This window comes from Choloepus didactylus, chromosome 9, assembly GCF_015220235.1.
Source record: "Choloepus didactylus isolate mChoDid1 chromosome 9, mChoDid1.pri, whole genome shotgun sequence".
NCBI lineage: Eukaryota > Metazoa > Chordata > Mammalia > Pilosa > Megalonychidae > Choloepus > Choloepus didactylus.
Window position 1 is genome coordinate 112,192,893 of NC_051315.1, and position 21,195 is coordinate 112,214,087.

Sequence of the window (21,195 nt, forward strand, 5' to 3'; positions counted from 1 at the left end):
CGCGCGCCGGGGGAGGAGTGGGAGCCGCGAGCCGGGAGGCGCTGAGGTCTCTCGTACCCCCTGTAGGGCGGGGGAGTGGAGAGGCGGGGTCGGAGGCCCCCAGAGTTGGGGGTCGCAGTCGGGACCAGGAGCGGGAGCTCGAGAGGCGATCTGTACCCGCTTCCTCTCCAAGGAGGCCTCCGGCCTCCCGGCAGGCAATGGAGTTTCCGGACCTCGGGGCTCACTGTTCGGAGCCGAGCTGTCAGCGCCTGGGTGAGGGGCGGAGCACGCGGGGGGCGGGGCCGAGCGGGTGGGATCCGCAGGTGGGGCGAAGGGTGGGCGCTGGGGCTGGAAAAGCCTGAGAAGGGCGGGCTCGGAGTTGGAGGTGGTGCCTAAGGGGGCGGTGTTTGAGGGGGCGTGGCCACGGAGGTAGTGGAACGCGGGAAGGGGTGCAGTTTGTTGTGAACAGGGTGGAGTTACAGGGAAGGGGCTTCCCTTTCTCTGAGTGGAAGGCTTGAGTGAGGGGGTAGGACGACGAGGTAACCCGCCCCACTCCCTGCAGATTTTCTGCCGCTCAAGTGCGACGCCTGCTCCGGCATCTTCTGCGCAGACCATGTGGTCTACGCCCAGCATCACTGCCGATCTGCTTACCAAAAGGTGAGGGGGCACTGCTTGGGGGTGAAAGGGGGGGTGATGGAGGGTGTATGCAGGCCGGAACCCCTCTGCCTCCCATTTGCTCTCCTTTAATGGGCATATCCAGGACTGGGAGATTCTTTCTGGACCAGGGGTTTGGATTGGGCAGGAAGCCGGCCTCGGGCTTACCCCCTTCCTGCGCCTCGCCCATAGGATATCCAGGTACCCGTATGCCCACTCTGTAATGTGCCCGTGCCTGTGGCCAGAGGGGAGCCCCCTGACCGCGCTGTGGGGGAGCACATTGACAGAGAGTGTCGCTCTGATCCAGCGCAGCAAAAACGCAAGGTAAGCATGGGAGGTAGTGGCCCCAACTGAACAAGACTATGGGTGCCTGGAAGTCTGAACAGCTAACTACGGTTTGGGGGATGGAGAAGGGGTCTGACCTCAGCAGAGACAAACTTTTCCACTCCACTTCAGATCTTCACCAATAAGTGTGAACGCTCTGGCTGCCGGCAGCGAGAAATGATGAAACTGACCTGTGAACGCTGTGGTCGAAACTTCTGCATCAAGCACCGTCACCCACTGGACCATGGTTGCTCTGGGGCGGAGCACCCTACCAGCCGGGCAGGGTAACTGAAAGCAGGTCCTCCACTGGCCTTTGGGACAATCCCACCCTTCTGGAACTGACTCATCCCCGATCATTACAAGCTGGGAAGCTTTGATCCTATCTCCTTTGGCTACAGCAGTCTTTTAGCTTCCTTTTTGAGGCATATTTGCCAATTCCAATACAAAGAGCCCAGGATGTTCTCCCCTCCTGACTTCCTGGGTGGCTGGGTCAGGCCAGGGGTAGCACGCAGACTGTGTCTCCCTTACAGACTTGCAGCCATCTCCAGAGCACAAGGTCTGGCTGCTTCTACAAGCATAGTCCCCGGCCCAAGTCAGACCCCGGCTTCTGCCTCTCCCAGCAGGTAGGCCTGCCTTTGTTTCTTCTTCCCCCTTTTCTCTTCACATCTCTGACCTCAGTCTCTTGAATGTCTGCCGTAGAGCCACAACCCAGTCTCCATCCCAGACAGCCCCTCCAGTGATTGCTTTGCAGAATGGCTTGGTGAGTTGGGGAGAGGCTGGAGGGACAGAAGCAGACTCCCCCACAGAGAATCAACTCACAGGCAACTGATCTTTTCCCCTTGCAGAGTGAGGATGAGGCTCTGCAGCGAGCCCTGGAGCTGTCCCTGGCAGAGACCAAGTCCCAAGCACCTAGGTACTGCTCTTTGGTGAAAGGGGGAGCAAGGCATGTGGGCAGGCACTCACTTGGGAGGGAGCTGGAGGAATAGTTAGGACTGGGGCTCAAATGTAAGCTTATTAACTATATGACCTTTGACAAATTATTTAACCTCTCAGGGCCTTAATCTCCTCTGAAATGGAGACAATATTAATACCCACCTTGTGAAGACAGGGGTGATAACCAGAGGTGCTCAGCTCAGTGGTGCCTAACAGTGATGCTCATGTTTTCAATTTTATTGTTATCCAACTTAAGCTGCTCCTCCCTCCCAGTTTGCAGGAGGAAGAAGACTTAGCTTTAGCCCAAGCCCTGTCAGCCAGTGAGGCGGAATACCGACGGCAGCAGGTATGAGGGTGGGTAAGGACGGGGTCCTTCTGCTGGGGGGGGGTGTCAAAAAGGGGGGCTCTTCTAAGTGGTGGAGGAGGGTTATGGAAGGGTGGTTCCCTTTTGTTTCCAGAATGCCTCCAGCCCATGCAGAGCCCCTCTGAAGGACTGTCCCCTCATTTCCTTGATGTTGCACCCTGTGTTCCCTCCTTCCCCTTTCCTTGCTCCAGGCTCAGAGCCGCAGCTTGAAGCCATCCAACTGCAACCTGTGCTAGGGCCCTGGGCTTGGGGAGGGAGGCTCAGCTGAAGAGGACTGTGGCCCTCACACCTCTAGGGTCCACAGGGAGAGGAGGCCCGGAGCAGCCTGGAGTGATGCGGAGGATGGCCTCCAGGGAGCATCAGGAGAGAAAGCTGGCAGAGCCGAGCTTACAGAAGGCCCTGCCAGCCTCCCCAGCAGCACGGGAGAGAGGAGCTATGACTGTTCCCTGGTTGGGCCTTGGTGGATGCTGGCCAGGTCCCCCTTGGTCCCCTTCATCATGTCGTCTCATCCCCTTTACACTGGGGCTGCCCCACACATGTGGTGGGCAGGGTGGGGCCTGGGAAAGAATAAAAGGATACTGGCAGTCAAAAAGGCATCCAAGTCCCTGTGTTTCTTTCCCCCTTCCAACAAAATACATTTATCTTGTCAAGAATGCTCACCTGAGCTAGGGCCCACGCCCACAAAGCCACAGTGATCACAGCACAGTCACACTTTTATTTCCTCTAAGAGGGTTTCTCCTGAACGATCCCTTCCCCTCACTAAGGCTAGCACCATACCCCAAACCAGGATGCAATATGCCAGGGAAAGGGACACATCCTGAGTTAGTCTTCGGCAGGGAAGTGGCCACAACTTTTGTCACCGTGCCATGGTCTCGGGTTTCGTGTCTTCAGAGACTTCTTCCTGTGCCTGCTGCTGCAGCTGCCACATGTCAGCATACACCCCACCTCGGGACAACAGAGCCTCGTGCCTGGGTGGAGAGGCAAATGTAAGCCCCAAACAAGGGTACTGGCCACCAGCCCACGGAGAGGACAGAGGGGATGGGCAAGGGAGAGCCTATCCCGAACGTCCTGGGACTTCAAAACTTCTGAAGCCCACCATTCAGAGGCCCTGTCCTGTTCATCCTGCTGTGTCCCTTACCGTCCTCTCTCCACGATGCAGCCATCCTTGATGACAAGGATCTGGTCAGCGTTGGCCACGGTTGAGAGCCTGAGAAGTCAGAGGCCAGTTACCCACTGCACTACCAGAAGCAGGCCCACACTGCCTGCTGCCCAGGCCCCTCCCGTACCTGTGGGCCACTACGATGGTGGTGCGGTTGGCACAGACTTTGGCCAGAGAAGCCTGGATAGCCCTCTCATTAGATGTATCCAGCGCTGATGTTGCCTACAGAGAGGATCTGAGTAAAAGTGCCCCTGCCCCCCACCCCAAACCCCCAATGGAAGGAGGATGCAAGGCTGGACGCTGAGGCCTCAGGAATAAAAACCAAACCAAACCAAACCTTGTTTGGACTTGAGAACAGTAAGGTGTTTTGTGAAATATGGAGGCATGAAATCTACCCTGGATGGGAAACGGAGCCCAGCAGGAATGGCTTGGACACCAGGCAGCAGGGGTTGGCTGGGGGGGCTGCCTGGACCCTCACCTCGTCTAGCAGAATGATGTCCGGGGCCTTGAGGATGGCACGTGCGATGGCAACACGCTGCTTCTCCCCACCGCTCAGCTTCAGTCCCCGTTCGCCCACCTGCGTCTCGTACCCTGTGGACATGGCCCACATGCCTCAAGCCATGTGTAATAAACGTGGTTTCTGTGCCCAGAGGTCAGGGCTGGAGAGGGACTCTCCCTGTGGAGGAACTGCACCTTCGGGGAAAGCCTGAATGGTGTCATGGATGCCCGCAGCCTGGGCGGCAGCCTCCACCTCATCCTTCCCAGCTGTGATGCGGCCATAACGGATGTTGTTGGCGATGGTGTCATTGAAGAGGACAGTGTCTTGGGGCACGACTCCGATGTGAGACCGAAGAGAGACCTGGGTCACCTGGGGCCAAAAAGACCATGTGCCACTGGTGTTTATGGGGTATTCACGATTTGCAATGGATGGAGGTGGCCTAAGGGTACATCGTCTGACGAACAGAATGGTGAACTGCGGCAGTATGCAGACAACAGAATACTGAGCAGCTGCAAGAAGGAATGAAGCTGTGAGACATGCAACTAGGTGAATGGATCTTGAGGACAGCATTTTGAGTGAAGTACTCCAGAAGCAAAAAGATAAACATAATAATGCCTCACTAATATGGACTAACCATAATGTGTAAACTCTGAGAACTGAATCTTACACCACAGCTTAGCAGGGGAAGGCTTATTGTAAAGGTACCTAGATTGTAAGCTCTTAGAGCAGTCACATCTATTCCTGAGTTGTAATTGTTATCTCCAAATTGTGAGATGCCGAGCTCTGTGTGTATAACTTGGTCAGTCTGTGGAACTTTGGGTATCTGTGTGACAGCTGAAATGCAGAGCTGGAGCTCAGCAGCTATGAATGTATTACCTCATACAGCAACTGTTAAAAAAGCTGAAAACGAGTTCAGACTTCAATTAGAGATATGAATGAAGCGGAACTGGTTAGGACTAAGGCAATTCAGGCCAAAGGGGAAAGGACAGTACTATATTTTAAAACTTCAACTTCTGTGTGAGACCAAGGGAAAAGATGTTTATTTGGGGCAGGATCTATATTTTCTGCACTACACTAAGTAATTTAACTTGTAAGGTCAGTTTATTCAAACAACATAATTACATGAAACTTGGAATAGGAAGTAAGATCTGGTAGGTTTGTACAGGTTAGTGTGAAATCCTGATACATCCCAAAATAATTTTGGCAGAGAATAAAAATATATTTGCAGGGCTCCCCTGAGGAACTGGCGGAAAATGCAGAAATGTTGGACTTCCCCACCTGGGTTATTACTGATATTCTCACAAACATTGAGGACTAACAATTTAGTAGGATGAGCCCTCAATCTTGGTGCTTGCCCTTATGAAGCTTGTTAGTGCAAAAGAAGAGTCGAAGCCTACTTATAGTTGTGCCTAAGAGTTTCCCGCCGAGAACCACTTTGTTGCTCAGATGTGGCCCTCTCTCGCCAGCTAACCCAACTCAGCAGGTGAACTCACTGCCTTCACCCCTACATGGGACCTGACTCTCAGGGGTGTAAATCTCCCTGGCAACGCAGGATATGACTCCTGGGGATGAGCCTGGACCCAGCATCATGGGATTGAGAACATCTTCTTGACCAAAAGAGGGGTGTGAAATGAAACAAAATAAAGTTTCAGTGGCTGAGAGATTTAAAATGGAGTCGAGAGGTCACTCTGGAGGGCACTCTAATGCACTATAGAGATATCCCTCTTTAGTTTTTAGTGTATTGGAATAGCTTAGAAAGAAATACCTAAAACTGTCAAACTGCAACCCAGTAGCCTTGATTCTTGAAGGTGATTGCATAACTATGTAGCTTATACTGTGTGACTGTGTGCTTGTGAAAAACTGGTGGCTCACACTCCCTTTATCCAGTGTATGGATAGATGAGCAGGAAAATGGGGACAAAAACTAAATGAAAAATAGGGTGGGATGGGGGATAGAATGTTTTAGGTGTTCTTTTTTATTTCTTTTGGAATAAGGAAAATGTTCAAAAATTGATTCTGATGATGAGTGCACAATTACATGACATGATTGTACCATGAATAACTGATTGTACATTGTGGATGATAGTACGGTATGTGAATATACCTCAATAAAACCATATTAAAAAATAAAAAATAAAGTAATTTAAGGGAGAATAAACCTCAAAAAAAAAAAAAAAAAAAAAGACCATGTGCCCTGCCCTGTGAGCTTCCCCCAGACTGGGAGGGAGGGTGGCTTGGCAGGAAGCAGTGGGGGTGAGAGGCCCTGGGTGAGAATCCTGCCAGCACCACCAAATCCTAGCCATGTAGGCAAACCCACACGGCTATTTCCCCACCTCTAAAAAGGAAATACCCTTCTCTCTCCCTACTTCAGAGGATTGCAGTGGAAGGTCCTTGTCCTGCGTGTAGCACCACACAAGTCGTTTCATGACTCCTTGCGCGGCTGTGGGTTGTAAGGGGCTAGAAAGGTTGGAGCTCCTGACCAGCTTTTTGCAGGGATGACATCTCCTCCTCCTCTCCCTGAAGGCCCAGCACTTGCCACTCTTCCCCCCAACCCACAGATTCCTAAATTACAGTCTCCCCCACCAGCTCCCTTACCCGTGAAATGTCCTGTCCATCTATTCGGATGCAGCCAGAGCTGATGTCATAGAAGCGAAACAGTAGGCGCAAAACTGTGCTCTTCCCTGCCCCAGATGGACCCACCTGTTGCATTGGAAACAGAAGGAAATAAGTTCTCCAGCCAGCTGGCTTTTAAGGCTGCCTCTCCAGAGGACACTGATGTCCTTGGAGGCTGCCACATGCACTCCTATGACCTGTTGTCACAGGGCTCTCTCTGATTCCACAGCCTGGGTCACAGGACGCCACAGACAATGGAATGAGGGAAGCTCAATGGGTCTGGTACAAGTGACTGGGTCTCCCCTCACCAGGGCCACAGTCTGTCCCGGCATCACGGTGAAGGACACATCCTGCAGGGTCTCCTGTCTGTAAGTTAAGGGGGACATTGGTCAGCAGGCTTGTTGCATATCCCACTACCCCATTCCATAACCAGTGCTGCCACTGGGCCCTGCCCTGCCCCTGCCTCGCTCTCTTCCCAGGAAGGGGCAGGCTGACACTAGGGATTCAGGGCAAGATGAGGGCAGGAAGACAGTGTGCGAATGGACAATGGGGAAGGCAAGAGGATAAAAGGCGGGGCCTCACCCATCGGTGTAGCTGAAGTGCACATTCTCAAACTCAATCTGGCCCCTCTGAAAGTGAAGGGGCCCTGCTCCAGGAAGGTCCTTCACCTGGGAGAATGCCACCAATGCGTGCCACTGTTATGGGCCTGGAATTCTCCAGAAACACCACATAGGATCCCTGCCCGCGAAATCCTGCTTCTCTTTCTTCACTTACCTCTTTCTCCTCTTTCAGCAGGTCAAACATATTCTCCATGTCGATGAAGTTGGCCTGGATTATCCTGTGAGGACAGGGGTGGGTGGTCGGGGCTCCTCTGAGGAGCTGGGGAGATTAAATTCGCACCCTGGCCAGGTAAGGGCCAGGGATCAGGTTACCTGTAGTAGGTGCCGAACCAGTTGAGGGGCATGTACAGTTGGATGATGTAAGTACCAAAGAGCACAAAGTCCCCAACCTATGAAAATCCAGGGGAGAGGACTCTGTCACCTGTCACCCTGCCCCATCCCCAGCACAATTCCCCCCCTTTTTCTGTGATTCTGCCTCACCTGCAACTTCTGCTCACTGACAAAGTAGGTACAAAGCAGGGAGCCAGCGAGGAGCCCAACTCCAATCACCAGATTCTGGGTCTGGTTTAGCAGAACCAGCGAAGCACTTGACTTCCACTCCAATCCCTGAGGGCCAGTGAGGATGGGGGAACTGTGACGTCACACACACACACTGAGCCATCAACCCCAAACTCAAGCCTGGGCCCTGGGACCTTTGACCTCCCAATCCGAGTGTCACTCCTTACAGCCCTGGAGGTTCCTCAGGCCAGGCCATCGCTCTCGGCAGGCCGTGGGCGAGCCTCTCACCTGGAACTTGATGATGGCCTCTCGGTAGCGGTCCACTTCATAACCCTCTGCATTGTAATACTTCACCTAATGAACCCAAACCACTGTCATTCAGCACAGGCACACCACTTGGCACCTGGATCTTCCCCTCCAGAATTCCAGCCCCTCCTTCCCGATTTCACACATCACACTCCACAGCTCCTAGCTCTGGGCACCAGAAAACCCTGGCACCTCTGCTGTTCCCCAGCCGTATTTTCCCTACCTCTGCACCTCACCCTACTGCCTCCAAGGCCGCATTACCGTTTCGAAGTTTAGCAGGGAGTCCACTGCCCGGGCCCGGGTAGCATTCTCCTGTGTGTTCATAGCCCGGCGGAACTTGCTTCTCCACTCCGTGACCACAATGGTCAGGGCTGGATGGAGATGACGGCAGGGAGGGGGTGGGAGAAGCGATCGCGGCATCACCCCCAACAGCACACACCAAGTGCGGCTACCTGCCCCATACACACTAAACCTGCACTAGAGCCCAGTGACCCAGATCCCAGAGGGGTGGTGGGAGAGCTTGAAGCTCCCTGAAGGAGCTGTGTCCAAGACATCTTTGTGGCCCAGACAAAACCTTGGGCAAATGTGTGTCTGGCAAACAACTGAAGGCACGCTCCATCTTATCACACAGATGAGGTATGTCTTGACCCATGTACCCAGCAGCACCCAGTGTGACCAGGATGCCCTTCCCCAGCCCTCCATCTGGGCTGAGCTAAAGTGCACATGGCAGGTGAGAGGCCTATCCTAGTCCCTTGTCTCTGGCCTCCGGGAGCTGGGTCACCCTGAGCGGGGGCAGGGCTCAGGCCCAAGAGGGTCGCTGGCAAGTCCAGGGAAATGGTTTCCCCAGAGGTACTCACTGAGGTAGAGGCTCATGCAGAGGAACACGATGAGGCCAAACCAGGCGTTGAAGAACATGCTGAAGTAGATGATGCCGATGATGATATCAGCCAGTGTGGGGATGACATTGAACACCAGGTAGCTGAGTGGATGGGTGGGGGGGACTGTCAGGTGATTAAAAAAAGGCTCTGGGGCTTAGACCCAGCAGCATCACCTCTAGAAGTTTCAGCAGTGACAGACTGGAATTTATCTAAGTGCCCCTCAAAATGGGACTGGCTAGATAAACCACAGTATGTTTAAGCTACAGAATTCTCTGGATCAATTATAACAAATAAGGGACACCTTCACGTATAGAAAAGAAAATGTCCCCGGGAAGTTCTGTTAAAAGAATAAAGCAAATTTGAAAATGACATCTACGTCATGACACTATTTGTTTTAGCAAAAAAATCTCCAAAATACTACATTAGTTCTGTGGGTCTGCACACACACATGTAAAAATGCCAAAGAGCAGAACTCAACACACAAAACAGAATGGAAACCTCTGGAGAAGTGACAGAAATTCCAAAAAGATTTGTTCTCTCTCTGTTATTTGACTTATTATGAAAACATGTGTATATTAACTCAATACTTTTTTAAAAAAATGGAAGGGCAGCTCCTAGAGCTGGATCTGTTGGGCCTCTCCTGCCAGTCCCCTCCCTCCCTGCTCCTCCGGCCCTGACTCCCTTCCCAGGGGCTTGGCACCTGAGCAGCCCTGTGACGCTGGATGTGCCCCGGTCCACAACTCGCAGCACCTCCCCTGTGCGGCGCCCTAGGTGCCAGCGCAGCGAGAGCTCATGCAGGTGGGAGAAGAGGCGCAGCTCCACTTGCCGCGATGTGAACTGCTGCACCCGGATCCACAGGAAAGTGCGCAGGTTGCTCACGAAGCCTGGGGGGAGCGGGGGAGGTCTCAGGAGGGCACGGGTGGAGTCAGCCCAGCACCAGGCTGAGCGAGGTCAGACAGCACGAAGGGCCTGGGGGAGAAAAGCTCAGCAGAGGCCAGGAGTGAGGGAATGTCTGTCGCAGGGGGCTATCCGGAGGACAGGGAGTGGCCGACACTAACCAGGGCGAGCCCAGGGTGCGTCATACCTGTACTGCCAGTGCCACCGCCCTGGAGGAACTTGAGGAAGACATAGGTGGTAACAGTCCAGGCCACAGCGCTCCAAGGGGCGTTCTGGGTCAGCAAGTTCACTGTGGAGAAAACATGGTGGAGCCCACTTAGGGCACCTAGGACCCTCTTCAGGTCAAAGTGCCCCGGCAGCAACCAGCACCTCTTCCTCACCAACAAGCTCCCAACTCTGTCCTGCCTCCTAAGGTCAGGGCTGCCCACCCCCCCACTCCTCCCAACACAGGTCATGAAAGACTAGTGTGCTGTGCTGGCACTCCTTCCCAGGAACTCTCCCTCACCAATGTCCCTATAGAAGATGGGGACCAACAAATTCAGTCCCCGGTCCAGCCCCATGAGCCCCAGGCATATGAGCACAACCAGCTGCAAAGCTGGACTCCCCCGAGGCCACAGGTAGCCACTCAGTAGGCGGAGCTTCCTGCCCAGGTCTTGCCAGGTCGACCGTGGTGCCCCCTGTGGTGCCCCCTCTGCCGCTGGAACCTGAGGTGTGGAGACACAGAGGAGAGGGGAGCTCAGAAACCAAAGTGCACTAGCCTGAAACCCCTCTAGGGAAAGATGTATGGGATTCTGGCTCCCAGGTATCTTAGAGACCCACAGGTAATCCCCAAGGGGGTGAGAAAAGCTAACAGGTCACAAAGTGAGATGTGGGGAAGCAGTGTGCTGTGGAGGGAAGAATTGGTGATAGGGGATGCAATGAAGACAGACTGAGGATCTGAGGTATACCTGGAGGCTCTCTACATCTTGGTCCTCTCCATTGACCTGCAAGGTGTAGGGCTGGGGACGCAGTCCAGGGGCCCAGAGCCCAAGGATCAATAGGCCCCCAGAGACCACATACCGCAGCACCCACAGGCCAAACTGAACCTAGAATGAAACATGTGAGAAGGATATCAACTAGTGCCAAAATTCCATTGTCTTCCTGTTTGTGATAGGGCCCAGGGACTGGCTGGGAACTTCCAGGTCCTTCTTAGGGGCCCAGCACCTAATAAGCTTTTAAAAAAATCCACAGTGACTCAGCACAGACACACCCCACCAGCTGGTTATCAGCTCCCAGAGGTCACCAGCCCCTCCTTTTCTCCTTTTCTTAGAGGCGTCCCAAAGCATGGAGCCAGCACATAACTAGTCGCAGAGTCCCTCTTCCCAATCCCTTTCCCCAAGGCTTCCCATCTCCCCACAAGGTCCCTCACCTGCTGTCCCAAGTCCGCCCTGGCCCACCACCACTGAGGGCTGTTCCAAGACACCAGGGCCAAGTTCTCGGCTGCAAACGTCCCAGTCCAGAGGAGCAGGAGACCCGGGCTGTGCCCGGGCCTGCTCCAGACGCCCACTGCCAGTCTCTGCCGTGCCTTACTCCGTTCAACAACGAGCAGCCACAGGCCGCAGGCGCTGGCCAGAGTCCCCAGTACCGAGGCCAGCAGTAGGTAACCTGGCAGCAAGGAGCCCGGGGCAGTGCCCACCCGGCCAGCCAGGCCGCCTAGGGGCAGCGCCACCTGAAACGTGGCCAGAAGCAGCTGAAGCATGTACGGAAGGACGCGAGGGCGGGCCCCCCAAGGCAGAGCTTCGGCGCCGGCAGGCCGCTCCCGACGCTTGCAGGGAAGGGCCAGCATCAAGGCCAGGGCCCCCAGCGCCATCAGCACCGAGGGCACGAGCGTGAAGAAGAAGCAGGGACTCAGGCCATCCTGCTTCCAGGCCGGGCCCACGGGCCCTTCGGCCTCGCAGTAGTTGCCCACAGTCACCATGGTAATGCGTGGCGGCCGGCCGAGGCTGCGAGGGCTGCGGGACAGGAGAACGGGACTGCCCACTCGGGGCGGGGCGCGGAGGCCGCGGTGTTTCGGTCCATGGAGTCGCCCGGCGCCCGGCTGCGGAGTCACAGGCAGGGACTCACGTGGACCTGGCCACACCGCCCACTCGCTTCACGCACGCGCCGCCGCCACGCACTCACGCAGGGCACGTCTGCAGTCTCCGGCCGCCGTCCCCTCGCTCACGGCGGGGGACCCTCGGGCCAAGCTCAGGCGTCCTAGAATGCCGGGCGGCAGACTCGCGCCGCCAGCCCACTCCTCCCCCAGCGGCAGCCCGCCCCCAGCCCCGATGCAGGTTCCCCATTGGTCGAATGTCTCTGAAGGGATGGAGGGTGCACGCGAGGGAGGCGGGGTCCGCAGGGTCATGTGATCGGGGCGCGAAATCTGACCGCACCTCCAGCTGGAGAAGTGCACGGAACCCAGGACCGGGCCAGCCGGGGGTACAGAGCCACGGCTCAGACCTTTCTTCCAGGGTCCGGCCTGGTCCTCGGGTATCTGAAGGACACATGCACCTCGCTCCTCTTGTCCCAGAATCCCAGCCACGGGAGACAACAACGAACTGCGACCTAGTCAAAGGCCCTTCTTTATTAAGGGTTATCAAGCTGTACACGGTGCCCAACCCATTCTGCCGTGAGTTTGGGCAGCACAGTTCACCACTCACCCGCGGCGGACCAGAACGGGCTGAGAGGTGGGACAGAGGGTAGGCGCTGAGTCCCAGCATTCAGTGCGGCTGTCCAAAGCCTAGGGCCAGGCCATCCTGTCTTCCCCCATTCTCTCTAAGGGACAACTCGACATAGAACAGAGCGCTCTTGCTGGGAGATAGCCAGCGAGGGCACACTTTAGCACTGTTTGTCCCATGTGCAGATGGTGGTGGGAGGTACAATTAAGCAGCAATGGGAGCCTAGGAAGACCTCAGTGTCCCAGGGGCCCATCCTAAAAGTTGGAGAGGGCAGAAAAGAATTTTGAGCCCTGCTCCTGACATTTAGTAAAGCTTCCCTCTTAGTGTCAAAAAGTCCTTCTTAGTGTCAAAAGGGGAGCTGAGAGCTAGGGCCTCCACCCCAACATAAAGCAAAAGCCAAACGGAAGGTGAGCAAGCAAACAGAACGGAAGCAAGCAGCACACACATGCCAGTGAAGTGCAGAAAGCAGGAGAGGTGAGCAGGCTGCAGCACTGGGAGAGAACTGGGGGTGAGGTAAGGGCCACAGCCTGAGCTGCTCATCTATTCAGGGTAGCAAGGTGGGCCGCAGGGGTTGAGGGCTCGGGCCCAACCTCTCCCTCCGCAGTTGGCACAGGTTCTCCCTGCTTGGCAGCTTCAGTGATGGGCAGCTCTCTGGAAAACTTACAGGGGTGGGTGCAAAGGTGGCAGTACTGGGGCTGGACTGGGGACCAGTTTCTAGCACCACACTCTGAGCCAATGGGCGGTAGGCAGGGAGAAGGGGACATAGGGATGAGATTAGTCCTGTGTGCCCCTGCTTCCTAGGTCCCAGCTTCCTCTCCTGGGGCTGTGGCAAGCCCAGTGTTGGCACCTCTCTTGGCCAGGCACAGACACAAACATCACACACTGGAGCCAGGCAACACTCAGAGGAGCCCTTCCATGGCAGATGGATGGGATGGCAGGGCAACAGCAGCCTCCATCCTGGGCATTGGGATCCTCCTCAGCCTTGTTTAGACCTGTGGAAAGAAAAGGATTGGCAGTGGAGACAGTCTTCGGCTATCTGCTTACCCACACAGATGCCTAGACATAAAGGAAAAGGAAAGCCTGATTCTTGGGGAGGTAAGTGAAGGAAAATTCAAGCTCTGGACTCTACAGCAGTTGGAGGAAGAGAGAAGAGTATATTCAGAGGGGAGAGTGAAGTATCTCAATGCCGGAGGCCCACCTTCCTTCACACAAAAACCTTCTACTTTGACCTGACTGGCACTTACGACTTCTGACAGGTGTTCTTGGGCTCCAGAGTCCTTACCTTGTGCACCTGAGGGGGAAGCTCATCCTCTGAGCCCTCCTCGGGCACAGGCTCAGGGTGCCTTGATGCTGACTGCCCATCTTCAGCCCATCCGCCTAGGGGCAGCCGAGAGAAATGAGAGGGAGCCCGGGGCACTGTGCCAGGATCTAGAGACAAGTAAACGAAGTCTTAGAAAAAACACAGACAAATGGGAATGAGGAGAGTTCTGGGAGTTAGCCTCCTTGGGCCTGGTCCCTCTGACCTCTTGATTCCCCTAAAGAAGTGCCGGAAGAGTCACCCTTTCCTGCAGGCTCTGTCTTCCCATACCGCCATAGGATACCTGTGATGCCCCCATAGCGCCTCTGGAAGCCTCCGTGCAGGGCAGTGGTCTCAGGCACTCCAGGCCGGGGTGTAGCACAGGGATAGCTGGCAGAGCGGGGAATAGGTTGGGAGCCCCGGGTGCCTTCTCCCCCCTCTTCGGGGGCACTCTCCCCACTTTCGTCACTCTCCCGGCGGTGCCACACATGCCGCTCAGGTTCGGCCTGGGCCTGCTGCTTGTGGAGCTGGAGAAGTGGGGGCTCATTAGTGCGGGGATGGGGGGATGGGGAGAGGGAAGGATAAATAATAAATAAATAAGGAAAACACACAGTATGTCAGAAGATACTAAATGCTATGGAGAAAAAACAGAAGAGGAAGATTCAGGGAGGGGGTGGGCAAAGGAGGCTTTCCCTCAGGGTGGTCAGAGAAGGACTTACTTAGAAGGTTAACAGCAGAGACCTGAACAGGGAGCAGGAGGGAGCCACATGGGCATCCCAGGGAGTGTACTCTAGGCATGGGAACTGCAAGTGTGTAAAAACCCTAGATGAGAGTAAGCTTAGCTAAAAAGGGTATCAAGAGGGTAGGTGTGGGAATGGAGATTGTAGAGCATATATATGGCACAGAAGGGATCTGAACTCAGGTCTTGCTTCTACATGTCTGAAGCCCTCGATTCTGTTTCTCAGCTGTTACCTGGGTTGTCTGGCCTGCTCCTTCCTGCCCACTCACCTGGTGCATATAGAGGGCGTGCAGGCTCATCTCAGTGGATGCATATTCTGACAACACCAGGCTCTGCAGCTGTCCTTCCCACACACTGCTCCCAGAGCTGGCTGTCCTGGCATCCACCCTGTCTCTCCCAGCAGAGAGACGGCAGTTGTCAACATTCCTGAGACCCCTAGAAGTCGATGGGGGCTCCTGCCATGCCCTCCCATCTTGGCCCCCTCTACTCACCCAGAGCCTGTCATGGTGCTGGGAGCCCGGCCCGTGGGAGCCTGACCACCTTGCAGAGGGGAGAAGGAGCGCAGGGCAGAGGCGACTTCAGCCCTGTGCCTGGAGCCCTGCAGGTCCCTGGACAGTGGGGGGCCCCGGCAGGATGAACCGGCTACCACATTGGCAATGAGGCTCAGAGGCTATGAAAAGAAAGCAGCTGGTAGAATTCTCAGGGCAGGAGAGAAGCCTCTGGCTCCACTAATACTCTGCACTGCAGGTCATAATGGCACAGGCTGAACAGACAGAAGGAAACCAACGGGGTAGGCTCCTCCTCCCCATGCTCACTCTGCAACTCCCAGCTCTTGAAGTCCACCCTGCACATCATCTCCCAGTCCCCAGGAACACACCTCAGACTCAGACTGTAAGGACTGGATTGATGTAAAGAGGGCATTTTCAGGAAGCAGACCCCCTTGGGCAAGGCCAGCAGCTGCTCCATCCCGCTGAACCTGCTCCTTGAGGAAGCCTAGGAAGGCTGTGCTCTCACGTGGTGGCTGCCAGCCAGGGTTGGTGATGGCAAAGTGCATGAGTGACAACTCTGTCTTCCCATCCTCGGCTTGCTGGTACACTGAGGCCTCTGTCTGCCCACCGGATAGCCACTGTATAAGGGAGGGCGCAGTGAGCAGGGCTGTGGCCTGTCCCCTTACAAGGACCCTTCCTGTACCTTGCCTACCAGGAGTAAAGACTGGCTCCTGGAGGACAGAGACTGCAGGGCATTGTCCTATCTTGTCTAGGGGCCCTAGTGCCCACCCCAGGAGTGGCCACATGCAGGGCCAGTTGCTTGGGTTGTGCCTTGTTCAAGGGTGCTTGGTCAAGGGTACAAGTTGAAGGCTGAAATCTAGCCCAGGCTCCTGTTTGGCAAGCAGTGTGTGTGCCGGTACAGGGCTGCCCAGAGGCAGGGTTGCCTTTCTGTGTTGGCTCAGAGGGGCTGCCTTTTTATAGTTTGACCAAAGACACCAGTGCCAGCATCATCACTGGCCACTTGCCCCCATCCTCTCCCAGTACCTGGGGATGCCCATGCTGGCGAACATCCATCTGAGCAAAGGAGCAAGTATCTCCAACGCCAACGACTTCCACGGTGAAATTACGGAAGAAGTCTATAATCTCCAGGGCCCGTGGGCGGAGGCAGAAGATGAGGATGAGGGGTGTGACAATGGGGCTCAGCAGCTCCTCCAAGATGAACACCTGAAAGGGAGGGGACCAACCAACGTCAGAGGTCAGAAGAGAGCAGGCATGGAGTCTAGCCCTCACCACCGAGCCATCAGTCAGTCTCTAGCAGGCCCTGACTCCAACTCCACTCACTGCCTTGTACTGGAAGAGCTGGGCAAACTCGTCCCGGGTCTGCGAGCGGTGGGCATTACCCTGCCAGTGGTCAGGCATGTAGTGGATGTGAGCCAGGATGACACGGAGCAGCTGCTCAGGGCAGAACACCATGTGCTGGTCTGGGATGAAGGACCTAGTGGGAATAGGGTTACAACGAGATGTAAGCCTTTTCTGGGAACACTAGGCTACTTGCTTCCACCGGCTACCCCAGCCCACCTGCACACAGTCACGGTGACCCCCAGGAGTGTGACGGTGGTGAGGACGTGTTCCACAGCCAGCACATCTTCGTCATAGATGGTAAGGGCAATGAGCACGGCCAGGATGGAGCCAGCGAAGAAGGCTCCATTTTTGGCCAGCAGTGTCAGCAGAGGTGACAAGAAGCAATTCATGTACTTGGAGGCGGGTTTGTAACCGCGGTTGAGGCGTGACTGCAGCTCATGCTCCAGCTCATTGAAGTGGCGGAGGTAGCAGCGGCCGTACAGTGACCAGCAACGGGCTCCCAGGGCCCCTGGCTCCCGCTTCAGCACCTCAGCGTAGCTGAAGAAGGCATAGAGAATCTGCCAGATGAGGATGAGGGGGCACAGCAGGAAGTTGGCGATGCCAATCCACAGGATACGGTTGCTGAGGCGCTGGGCCAACTCTAGCCTTTGCCCTCCACGTTTGTACTCAGATTTGAGACTCCATTCGTTGAGAAACAAAGAGCCAGGTCCCCAGAAGAGGATCAGCTCAAAGTTGTACTTGAGGCCACGGGTGAAGAAGACGGCCTCCCCGAGGCCAGGCAGGCGGAAGCGCAGAGGCAGGAGGGATTTGTTAACCAGTGCCACCATGTAGTTCTGGAAACGGAGGATGCGGTGGTAGATGTCCAGCTCCGTCAGCTCACGCTTGTGGATGCAGATCTGGTGCTCTTTCTGGGTCTGCACAATCCGGGCCTGTACTTCCTGCCACGTGCAGTACGGAAGGGCAGACTGTTGGGGGACAGGGGAGGAGACAAGGTACGAAGGTGGGGCTGTTGCCCTGGGTCGGATGTGAGGCTCAGGGGTTGTGAGCTTAGCTGAGTGGAGCCTTTAAGCACATGACCCTGACCGTCCAATGAGGGATGAGGACCCCCGATGTCCAGGAATAACACCTTCCCGCCCAAGCTGCAGAAAATGTCTCAGGCTGTGGTGCTAACTGCCACTTCCCATTCTTACCATGGGGATGCGCAGGGCATGCAGGTAGAAGGAGTGGATCTCCCAGTAGCAGCAAATGTTATAGATGAACTTGATAAGCCGGTGGATCCAGAAGACACCAGCGATGACCAGGATGGTGATAAGGGAGCCGTTTTCCTGAATCCTGGTGGTAAAAGAAGGGGAGGAGGCATGGGCCTTGACATGCTGCCATCCCAAAGGATTCTGCTAGGCTGAGCCTGAGCCTGTGTTCTGGAGTATGACTTGCTGCCTCAAATCCACGCCATTCCCAATGTGTTAGCACAACTACAGGCTCCAGTACCGTCTGACCTGCCACCCTTACCTCGCACTACAGACTTGGGCAGGCAAAAAGGCATCTGGCAGAGTGACCTTGACAGGCTCAGTAGGGTGAAGACTGTGGTTCACCATCTTGTTGGCAAATAGGATGTCGTAGTCCACACAGCTGACCAGGAAGGTGGTGAAGGCAACCACAAAGAGGAACTGCCTGGAGGGTTGGGAAGAGGGGTTACAGTCCAAGAGTCAGGAGGGCACCAGTGAAATAAAGCAGGAAAAGAGAAGAGTCTGCGATCAGCAGAACAAGATTGGGGAGCAGCCTCTGGGGAAATAGAAGAGCTGGGGAACCCTCAAGGGGCCCTCCCTACGGCTCAGTGCTAGGAGACATTCTCAGGCCCAAACCAGCTCCCCCAGCCCCCCTTACCCTCAGGCCGCACAGAATCAGCCTGCTTTCCTCACCTCATGGTAATCTCTGCAACCACCCCCTGGACTCTTTCACAGGTTTTAGGATTGTGGTCTCTGGTCTCCAGTCCCTGATTTCCTTTTGAGAAATCAGCCTTAGAAGCCTTTGGGGATTTGGACTCTTTTTATTTAGGGAGGATTTCCCAACCACATTCCCTTGGGCAATGCCATATAGCTACTTCCTCCTAGAAGTTCTCCCCCCAGTAGCTTGCCTAAGATGTGACCCGGGCAGAACAGAGGCAGGCAGCCCTCAGACCTTCTGACTGGCCCATGCCCATTCCACTGGAGCTCCGATGAAATGATCAAGGTTTGAGTTCTCTTTATGGCAGAGCTAAGACTTGGAAAGCCTTCCTTATAGGGGAGTCAAAAAAGGTGAGGCTGTAAGTTTAGGTGCCACATCCAGTCCCTGAACAATAAAGATTTGCAGTTTTGATCCTGGGTCTGGGTTGCATTGGCAAGTGAGGCCAGGGGGTGAGTGCAGAGAGGAGAGACTGAGATGTAATCCTTCCCCAGCTCATCCATCCCTTCTTATACTTACATAAGCTCAAAGATCTCCCCAATGAGCATACAAGTGAAGCCATTTTTCTGGTGTAGATTATAAACGTGTAATTGTTAAGAAAAAGTGGTTGGTAGAGACAGCAGTTAAGAGCACAAACTTTGTTGACTTTCTGTGATTGTCCAGTTGTGTGACTCTGGCCAAGTTACTTAACCTCTCTAAGCTTTTTTCTGCAGTGGTATTGTTGGGAATAATAATACCTGTCTTATAGGAATATTAAGCATATAAGATAATGCACGTGAAGTATTTAACCAAGAGCTGACACAGAATGAGTCAAAAGACATATAATTATTATGATTACTAGCATCCCATCAAAAAGGAGGCTCACCCTTAGAGAATTTCCTTATAAACTAACACCACAAAGTGCAAGGCACACAGCTCTCAAAATGTGGGGTATCATTATTTTTAACGATCACTATTTCCCCAGCCTCTTTCAGCCTCAGGAAGGGATTAGAGTTAGAATTTAACTCCAATCCCTTCTAGAATCTCTTCTACGGATTACGTCTCACCCACCCCATCTTCCTGTCTGGGACCTGGCCTAAAGAGGGGCTAAAGGCCCCAGAGCCCCAGTGCAAAACCACAAAGGATATTCGAGAAAAGAAGAGGTCAAGATTCTCGATGTGGTGCCAAGGTGCTGTGGGCACAGGAACAGGTATGTCAGAGCCCTGAAGGAATGTGGGCTCCTTGCCCCCCCCCAGTGCCCCAACTCTGGTTGTCCCCTCCAAGAACTCACACTTGCTCCCCTCAGGGACATGCACCAGCAGATCCTCCTCCCCAGGGGGTGAATCGCTGTAGGAGGCCTCTAGGCGCTGGTATTCTGTGTCAAACTGCGCCATCACCACCGCCCCCTGTCCACTTTGTCCACCTGCCAGTGCGGGGTAAGAAGAGACCCTGGTTCAGACCCAGGTACTGCCCGCTGCTGGCTGGGCCTACTAGGCCAGAAGGTGTGAGAAAGAATCATTGAGCTTGGTCTCTACTACCAGCCTCCTTGGCCCAAAGGCAGAGGAGGAGAAATTACCCAAGGAGAGCAGCCTTCACTCTGGTCAGTCATTCCCAGAGTCTTTACTGAGTTTTGGCTGCTGCCTAGCTGGCCTGAAGCCAGACTCCACCCCTTTGGAGGGCTGTTTCACTTTCATTTCAGTGGAGAGAAGGGTCCCTCCCCTGCCCTCCAGGAGAAACCCTGGTATCCCCAGAGATTAGCAAGTTGGAAGCACTTTGTAAACAAAGGTTTGAGATAAGCACATGGCCCTACCAGCTCCATGGACAGGGTCTGCGACACTCCAGCCCTCGATGCCCTGGCTCGGCAGCTGCTGGGGGAGAAGGTGTCAGACCCCAGAGAGTGGGAAGTGTGTATAGAAAGGGACTCAACTCTCCCACCCCCTCATCCCCCATTAAGAGGAGGCCAAACATGGGGCAGGGAGGCTGCAGTGAGAAAGAGGATCCCAAGAAATGACTTATTGACCCTGTGGAGTCCCAGTCAGTACAGACCTGAGGTCAGGCAGCCCCCTCTGGACTGCTTCCCAGTTGCCCCATCTCAGTCTGAGAAATTAGGCCTCCCAGGGTCCACAAAGCCCCAAGCCCAAAACTCAAAAAAATCTTTTCTGAAGAGGACCTTTCTGGCCACCGCCTTCATCCTGCTTCCCTAGCACCAGAGACCCAGCAGGCAGGCATAGATCCTGGGTGGGAAATCCTCATTGGGTCAGTGTAGACCCCTGATCCTGAGTCAATCTGTGGGGTTGCTAGGTCCCTGGAGCCAGGCGTGGTCTTGGTGGCACTCACCCAGTCGGTGCAGCCCCTGGGGGCCATGGGTCTCAGCCCTGCCTGGCCCCGGTGGGATTCCCTGGATTAGTGAGAGCCCTGGCTCCGGAGAAGCTGACTAAAGCCCTCAGGGAACTCACCAGTCACCGGGTCAGCGCGGACCCCCGGCCCATCGAGCCCCGGCCGGGCCTGGACTCGGGGGTTTCTGCGGATGTTGGAAGGATCAAGCCAGCCCTACAGCGGATATCCCGGGTGGGCTGGGTTGCCTCCCCACACCCAGCCGCCACGCCCGAGCCCAGCGCGGCCAGGGTCGCCGGGACCCAGACCACGGGCTCGGTTTTCAACAGCGCACGACCTCCCGCGCGGCCCCGCCGCCCGCGCGCCCCCGCTATCAAAACATTCCGATTGCGCGTTCCCGCCCCGCCCGCGGCGCCCCTTCCCCCGTTACCCGCCACGAGTTCACTTAGGGCTCCGCGGGCACCCCTGGCCCGGCCCGGCCCGGGCCTTGGTATTACAGGCACCGGGCTCACGTTTCACCTCAGGAACGGTGACCCGGGTGATTCCTGGGCTCGATCGCCTCGGTTCGCTCCAACCAGGAGCTCTAGGCCCGGCGTCTGCCACTTACTGTCACCCTCACCCAGCCTGGCCAATGAA

At 55.3% G+C, this 21,195-nt stretch overlaps 3 protein-coding genes across 13 annotated transcripts; 1 reads left to right on the forward strand and 2 right to left on the reverse strand.

Moving 5' to 3' along the window:
- ZFAND2B (zinc finger AN1-type containing 2B) lies at positions 1–3,062 on the forward strand. Of its 3 annotated transcripts, none has more exons than XM_037849739.1 (9): positions 1–252; positions 542–636; positions 826–957; positions 1,090–1,241; positions 1,488–1,580; positions 1,657–1,717; positions 1,803–1,870; positions 2,164–2,236; positions 2,550–3,062. In XM_037849739.1, the coding sequence occupies exons 1-9, from the start codon at positions 198–200 to the stop codon at positions 2,586–2,588; spliced, it is 768 nt and encodes a 255-aa protein (XP_037705667.1). In that variant the 5' UTR covers positions 1–197; the 3' UTR covers positions 2,589–3,062. The 3 variants fall into 3 exon arrangements, with proteins under 3 accessions (XP_037705667.1, XP_037705666.1, XP_037705668.1); XM_037849738.1 differs by having other exon boundaries at positions 2,446–3,042; XM_037849740.1 differs by lacking the exon at positions 1,488–1,580 and having other exon boundaries at positions 2,446–3,059.
- Positions 2,950–11,800, reverse strand: ABCB6 (ATP binding cassette subfamily B member 6 (Langereis blood group)). Its single transcript, XM_037849717.1, has 19 exons — positions 11,132–11,800; positions 10,671–10,808; positions 10,229–10,427; positions 9,911–10,012; positions 9,527–9,710; positions 8,806–8,927; positions 8,210–8,319; positions 7,931–7,996; positions 7,625–7,750; positions 7,457–7,533; positions 7,299–7,362; positions 7,107–7,192; positions 6,833–6,890; positions 6,507–6,611; positions 4,107–4,281; positions 3,892–4,004; positions 3,541–3,635; positions 3,393–3,461; positions 2,950–3,222 (listed from the first exon to the last, which is right to left on the reverse strand). Exons 1-19 carry the CDS (start codon positions 11,678–11,680, stop codon positions 3,111–3,113), a joined length of 2,550 nt encoding a protein of 849 aa, XP_037705645.1. The 5' UTR covers positions 11,681–11,800; the 3' UTR covers positions 2,950–3,110.
- A 507-nt stretch (positions 11,801–12,307) lies between these two features.
- On the reverse strand, positions 12,308–21,163 carry ATG9A (autophagy related 9A). 9 transcript variants are annotated; one of them, XM_037849724.1, is made up of 17 exons: positions 20,990–21,163; positions 20,682–20,746; positions 20,036–20,090; positions 19,517–19,648; positions 19,374–19,417; positions 18,766–18,830; positions 17,815–17,976; positions 17,496–17,637; positions 16,522–17,270; positions 16,285–16,438; positions 15,988–16,167; positions 15,333–15,581; positions 14,947–15,125; positions 14,725–14,842; positions 14,021–14,243; positions 13,702–13,847; positions 12,308–13,411 (listed from the first exon to the last, which is right to left on the reverse strand). In XM_037849724.1, the coding sequence occupies exons 4-17, from the start codon at positions 19,617–19,619 to the stop codon at positions 13,406–13,408; spliced, it is 2,520 nt and encodes an 839-aa protein (XP_037705652.1). In that variant the 5' UTR covers positions 19,620–19,648; positions 20,036–20,090; positions 20,682–20,746; positions 20,990–21,163; the 3' UTR covers positions 12,308–13,405. The 9 variants fall into 9 exon arrangements, 8 of the variants coding, with proteins under 8 accessions (XP_037705652.1, XP_037705651.1, XP_037705649.1 ...); XM_037849723.1 differs by having other exon boundaries at positions 20,036–20,093; XM_037849721.1 differs by having other exon boundaries at positions 20,036–20,093; positions 20,682–20,775.
- Between the last annotated feature and the right edge of the window lie 32 nt (positions 21,164–21,195).

Bases quoted from the DNA above. Each gene is read 5' to 3' on its own strand.
- ZFAND2B (XM_037849738.1), top strand. From the start codon at position 198: ATGGAGTTTCCGGACCTCGGGGCTCACTGTTCGGAGCCGAGCTGTCAG. The intron at 253-541 runs GTGAGGGGCGGA...CACTCCCTGCAG, and splicing joins GCCGAGCTGTCAGCGCCTGG to ATTTTCTGCCGCTCAAGTGC. The intron at 1,242-1,487 runs GTAACTGAAAGC...TCTCCCTTACAG, and splicing joins CACCCTACCAGCCGGGCAGG to ACTTGCAGCCATCTCCAGAG.
- ABCB6 (XM_037849717.1), bottom strand. From the start codon at position 11,680: ATGGTGACTGTGGGCAACTACTGCGAGGCCGAAGGGCCCGTGGGCCCG. The intron at 9,711-9,910 runs GTATGACGCACC...CGCTCCCCCCAG, and splicing joins CGGTGGCACTGGCAGTACAG to GCTTCGTGAGCAACCTGCGC. The intron at 3,462-3,540 runs GTACGGGAGGGG...CTGACTTCTCAG, and splicing joins ACCATCGTAGTGGCCCACAG to GCTCTCAACCGTGGCCAACG.
- ATG9A (XM_037849722.1), bottom strand. From the start codon at position 19,619: ATGGCGCAGTTTGACACAGAATACCAGCGCCTAGAGGCCTCCTACAGC. The intron at 16,168-16,284 runs GTGAGTGGAGTT...CCTCCCTTTCAG, and splicing joins AGCTCTTCCAGTACAAGGCA to GTGTTCATCTTGGAGGAGCT. The intron at 15,126-15,332 runs GTGTGTTCCTGG...TTCTTTTCATAG, and splicing joins CCTTACAGTCTGAGTCTGAG to CCTCTGAGCCTCATTGCCAA.